Below are 6303 nucleotides of genomic sequence, written 5' to 3'. Positions count from 1 at the left end.
CAGGTCCTGGTAGGTCTTCAGGGACACAAAGACAAACACAATGGTGTGACGATGGTGAAGCCACAGATGCTGCCCAGAGCTAGCTAGCTGTCTGTCTGTCCGCCCGGAATAATGTCGTCTCCTCCAGCTCTATGTCCATCTGGGATGTTGTCATGGAGCCATGTTTCTGTTAAAGCAAACACACAACAGTCTTCCCACTCTCTGCAGACTTCTCTCAGCGAACGTAGCTCATCCAGCTTGTTGTCGAGGGGGCTGACATTGGAGAGTAGCAGCGATGGTCCTGCTGGTCTGGAAGGGTTAGCCTTTAGCATGGATCCTGGCTCTCTTCCTTCTCCTTTGTTTACGTTCATACCGTTTGCGCTTGCTTCTCTCTCGGGTAACTACCAGCGTAGTCTCCGATCAGACTCCGTGTCGGTGTAGTATGTCCAAATCACAACCGATCGCCGCAATTCCAGCGCCGTTCACTGTCCTGATGCCCAGCAAAGTCTCCCGGCCACAAGTTTTATGGAATGAACATCTGGGATAGAAAAGACACTCAAAACGTTCACTTTCGTTGTCTCCTGAAGTGGCCGCTGCGTCTATGCGCGCCGCCATCACCATGGCAACCTTTCTCTCCCGCTCCTGAAAAGAGAAGAAAAGAAGAGATGACACAGAAATATCACCCCTCCTTAGGGAATCTGCTGTACAACCGGATAGTCCTGGATGAGTCCTGCTTTTGGAAAACTCCTCTCAGGAATTTCAGAGCATCCAACAGTGCTTTTACTTAGCCTCTCTACTTTACATTTTCAGTCTTCCCCCTGAGCTCTGCACTGACTTTCTCAAATAGCTGTCAGGAATTGTTGATTTGTCTGTGGAGCTCCTGTCTGTTCAGTGTGGGATGTGCAGCTCCTTATCTGTCATCCCTGAAGCTGGCTTAAGGTCAGCCTTTAATTACTTCTCATCCCGTCCATCACTGGCACTGATACTCCCATCCGCCTGGCAGAGGCCGGGATCCAGATGGGCCTCCTAAAGCGCAAGACTTTTTTAAAATTAACTCAAAATGTAGGACACTTTTCTTTTTGTTCTGAGGATAAATTCTAAGCATTTACTTTGGCTTTACTTCAGATTTGGACCAGCAGATGGCTTGGGTTTACTGAATCAGGGCAATTGGGATAACTTAAGGCAACATGCCAAAAATAGAAAAGTAGTCCTATGTCTAAATTGCCAGAATTTTCTTGAACTTGTTGTATTGTCCTGTGTGGCATCTCCATAGTGCTTCCCGACATGCCAAAACATCCATCCATCCATCCATTATCTATACGCCGCTTAATCCTCACTGGGGTCATGGGGGGGGGTGGAGCCTATCCCAGCCGACTTAGGGCAAAGGCAGGGGACACCCTGGACAGGTCGCCAGTCTATTGCAGGGCTACACTTAGAGACAGACAACCAAGCACACTCACATTCACACCTACGGACAATTTAGAATCACCAATTAACCTCATCATGTTTTTGGACCTTGTGGGAGGAAGCCAGAGATCCCGGAGAGAAATGCCAAAACAGCTGCTAGGAATTATTTGCAGATGCACTTTAAGTAATATCTGTACGGGTAGTTGTACTTGTGAGAACATTTCCTGTACAAATAATGTTAGTCAGCGATTGTAAGAAGTCTGTTTCTTCTCCACAGAGTGTTCCTACTGTCCAATGGGACGCTGCTGATCACGCAGGTCAAGCCCAGGAACACCGGAGCCTACAAGTGTGTCGGCCGTGGCCTCAGAGGATCCCAGGTTACACTGGAGGCTTCCCTCCTCATAGCTGGTACACACTTACACACACACACATGCAAAATTGCAGTTGTCAAATTGGTGAGAGATAAACACCTGTGATTCTGTAATCTGAGAGTGAGCAGGGCATTCGGGTTACATATTTATCCTGCCCTGCATCTCTCTCTCTGCTCTGCCCTCCCTACTTCTTCTGGCTCTTTCACTTAGAGCCAGATCTCTCTGATGATAATCACATTCTCTTATTGACATCCGGCCCAGCTGTATCCACTACACACTCTGCACTGTTGCATTTTGCTGCTTCCCCTTTATATTATTTCCTCCAACAGTCCAGCTGTTTGCCAAGCTTGTTTTCCTCAACAAGCTTCCTCCAAAGGGAACAGCACGTGGCAGTCAGTGAATGAGCAGTAAAAGTGACAGTCGTGTCCATATAGCATAAATAGCTTTGTACTCCAGAGCCAACATCTTCTTTTTCTACCTTCCCAGAGTTTACGAACATATGCGGCCACCTAGACAAAAAACATCTTTTTTTTTTTTTTTTGGAGGAGGGTCTCTGGGTCGCTCGTGCCTTCACTGTCTCCTTTAAGTCAGCCAATTGTTTTTGCAGAATCATCACCCTGTTCGTAAATGAAACAGAAGCTTGTTCTGGCTATTTATCCCAAGCTATATGATATGTCAGACTTTTATCACAACAAGTGGCTATGTCCGTCTTATCATACATGATTCCAGTGTTGATATGTTGTCATGATAGTTTTTTCAGAGAAACCCATGCTTCATGCCCTGCCAGTGCTTTTCTGTCAGAGAAGAAGGCTGTGTGGGTACACGCCCTCAGATAACAAACCAAACAGGCTAGCAAGTGTAATTATGAGGTTTAAATAAGCTGAATGTCACTACACCTGCACCTGTGATGAACACCCAACGTTAATAGAGTTTTGTGTGCAAGAAATGACTATCAAATTTAAAACAAAACATCAGAACAACATCAAATAATACTTTGTGTTTTTTCATTAAAGAGCTTAATTATATATCTGTCAGCCAATATTGGCTTATTGTAGATAAGTCACTGTCTGCATATATGTTCACCAATATTAACTGCTATGAAATATCTTTCACGGATCATAATGCAGAAGATGCTTGCAGTAATTAAGAAGTGGTGTTATCACATAGTTTGTCCAGCAGAGTGCATTCTATCGTTAATGATAATCTAAGCACTATCTGCAGCACATGTAGCAGAGCATGCACAGCTGAGCAGACAGTGATGCGGAGCCAGCTGGTTTCTTCACTGTAGGCTGTTAACTAGTTTAAGAATTGCACTCCTGAAATGTATAAAAAAAGGACCCCATCATTTTCTTCTCCGCCTGCTACCTCTACGACCTGACCCCAGATAAGCAGAAGAAAATGGATGGATGGATGGATGGATGGATGGATTTTCTTCTTTCAAGTAACTAACATCTATACAGAGAGAATATCAGGCAATATATTGACATAAGAATTTGTTCGCTCGCTAAAATTGGCATCAGCCCCAGAAATTAAGTTTCAGTTAAAGGTTAGTTTCTGATGCATGCAGGGGAAATTATCTAATATGCAAGTCCAGACACATCGAAGCTGTTTTAATATCGTAGTTGACAGTGCCAGCTGTTTTTCTGTAACCATGTTTTCAAAGAACACCTTCTCCAACTATTTAATGGCTCCTTTAGGTCAAAGCTATGACAAGCTGTAGTGTCTTCTCATCTTACTAATCAGCCAACATTTTAAAATGCAAGTGCATGCAAGTCAAATATTTTTGAATAAGCTTAAGGCTGGAATTTCTATGCATTTCAATGTCCCAAGCATTTTTATTCCTCTCAAACGGCCCCTTTTCCCCAAGGGTTTTGGATTAACGAGGTACGACTGTATCTGCAGTTTTAACCCAGTGAACCACAGCTCCATTTAAATACCTTAATTCACTTAATCTGATGGTAATCCCTGCAGGCATTATAGGGGATTGTGTCACAGTAGAATTCAGTATTTAGGGACAAGTTTAAACAGTCACTTCATCATAGCTCCACCTCATTCACTTCACTGCCCTCCCCCTCCTGGCAGCTCAGCTTCTCTTTCATCTGCTGAGAAATGCGAGTTTTCTTCTGTTCTCATTAATTGATTTAGATCTTAGACTCGTAGAAGGTCGTAGCCACTGACCAGCTTTCAGAGCGCTGTTGGCCGATAAAGTATTAATGACTTCCATTTAGGACACACACAGTATTAAACTTCACAGTAGTGGGAGGTCTTGTGAGTCTTTGTAACATGGATCCTATTCCACTTTCTGTATAGGGGCTGCCAGGTCTGATATGACCCACCTACCACAGGCCTGAGTTAATTCCCAGAAGAACAACCTATATTCTCAGTGCGGCTACTGTGAGCTTTGTTCTATAATTACTGTTGCCTGCTCTTCAAATCAAAGGCCTTATCCTAACAAGACAGGAAATCTGTTAACAGAACTGTGAATTGGAATTAAGTGTGCACTCCTGCAATTCTAAATCCACAGTGCTTCACAGGCTTTGAATGCAGATTACTGATTAGTAGGGGTTTCGTGTGACTGGAAATCAATTACAGCATTCGAATAGACAGAAAAATTCTCTTGATCTCTCTGCTCTCCACCACAGAGATAGAAGACATGGTGCCCAAGGCGTCAAAGGTGTTCACAGCGGACACCCTGCAGCGGGTAGCCTGTCGAGCTCCTCGCGGCAGACCAGAGCCGGAGGTGTGGTGGGAGAGAGAAGGTCAGAGGGTGCCCACGGAGGGCAGAGTATACCAAGAGGAACTGGATTTGGTCTTCAGTCCAACAGAGGAAGGAGATTCAGGCATCTACACCTGCGTGGCCCAGAACAAGGCGGGACGCAGAACGCAGGAGGTCACCTTCACCGTGGCCAGTAAGTCACATGCAGATTTATTTTAAATGAATTTCAGTTTGATCGTCCTGAGGAGTACAACTACTTCAAAAATGTTCTCTTGTGGCTCTGATTTAGCTTTGGGAAGTTTTCAGTGTAACCCTGATAATATGAGCATTTCAGAGGCAGAAGAAGATCTTGTGTGAAAAGTCAGGAAACGTGGGATTGAGTGTTTTGGACTTAGAAGCACAAAATCTCAGCCTATGCTTAAGCAATTTGAACATTCTTTTTTTTCTATGTGAGTGAATCCTCAAACTTTACAGGTATGCAATAAAAAAATGCTTAAGTACCCCCTTTTAAACAGACAACTTTTTTTTTTAATTTGAAGAAATACACTGACTTTTTACAGAGACTGAACAACGTGAACATTTAGCCTTTAGAAAGTCATGTTGCTTTTTAAAAAATCGCCAAACTTACATTGTTTATTACAGAAAGAAACTGTTAAAACAGAAAGAAGTGACGGTCACTGAATTTATATGTGATCTTTGATTTTGTCAAGAAAAACAACCAAATCTAAGAATAGAGTACTCAAATTACATTTTTGGGTACCTTAAACGGGTCCTATTCGCTAAAATCTTGATTAAGAATCTAAACTTGGGAGGTGCAGCCTATGCAGGGTCACTTCCGAATTTGGATGAATTCTTTTTATCAAAATGATCATTTTAATAAACATTTATGTAGTTTGTAAAATGCAATAATTTGTTGTGTTTTTTCCATGACCGAAACCCCGGAAATAGTGTAATTGAGACCGCTAATGTGTTTGGGCTGAAAAGGTAAAGAAGTAAACTAAAAAGTCTAACTTACAGTATAGGCTATTACAGCACTTCATCATGTCACAGTAAGTAGGTTCCTTAATGTCAGGACCACAGTGGGAACACTGGGACCATCTACCAGATACACAGGGATTATTTATGGTGTCTATATTTAGACTGACCCAAGGGCCGAGAAAATTAACTCTGTGTATTCCTTCAGGGGACTGTTATGTAGCAGAGGAGTTATGTATACATAGTGTAAATGTGTGTTTCAGTGCTAAATAATGCGTTTGTGTGCCTACAGCTGCTCCAGTGTGGGTGACGAGACCTCAGGACAGCCATTTAGAAGAGGGTAAACCAGGTTACCTCCACTGTCACGCTCAGGCCAACCCTCAACCCGAGGTCACCTGGCTCCGCAACAACATCATGATCACACCTGAGGTACTAGACAGTGATGAAAACTCCCCTAATGTTTTGTAACATGACAGAATTTCCTTGTAAAAACCATTGTTTCCCCTCCAGGATTCTCGTTTTAAGATGTTCCCTAACGGCACCCTCAGGATCAACAATGTGGAGGTGTATGATGGACAGATTTACGGCTGTGAAACCAAGACCGTGGGCGGCCGACTGTCTGGCCAAGCTCGAGTCATTGTGCTCGGTAAGCTGCGAGGGAATCACTCATTTGAACAACGTATACAGTAGATTATACTTTCCTTAGTCAGATTTTATTTGAAATTATTCCCCAGACTGAAAGATAGCGTTCACTTAGTGAAATCATATGCAGTGTGTGATGAATAATACAGTTATGAGAAAGGATGAAAAAACAAATGTGTTCACGCCTGCAGGCCTGTGTGTGTGTGTGTGTGT

At 43.2% G+C, this 6303-nt stretch overlaps 1 protein-coding gene across 1 annotated transcript in view; it reads left to right on the top strand.

Moving 5' to 3' along the window:
- The window catches only part of ptk7b (protein tyrosine kinase 7b), a 98369-nt gene that overhangs the window by 82345 nt on the left and 9721 nt on the right, over positions 1–6303 (top strand). Inside the window, exons 6-9 of the mRNA XM_008299496.1 lie at positions 1664–1794; positions 4400–4666; positions 5741–5877; positions 5959–6094. Coding sequence (XP_008297718.1) covers positions 1664–1794; positions 4400–4666; positions 5741–5877; positions 5959–6094 — 671 coding nt within the window. The remainder of the gene's footprint in view (positions 1–1663; positions 1795–4399; positions 4667–5740; positions 5878–5958; positions 6095–6303) is intronic.

This window comes from Stegastes partitus, unplaced genomic scaffold (assembly GCF_000690725.1).
Source record: "Stegastes partitus isolate 25-593 unplaced genomic scaffold, Stegastes_partitus-1.0.2 Scaffold1, whole genome shotgun sequence".
Lineage (NCBI taxonomy): Eukaryota > Metazoa > Chordata > Actinopteri > Pomacentridae > Stegastes > Stegastes partitus.
Note: the sequence above shows the minus strand (reverse complement) of the source record. Positions and strands in the feature narration are given on the sequence as shown.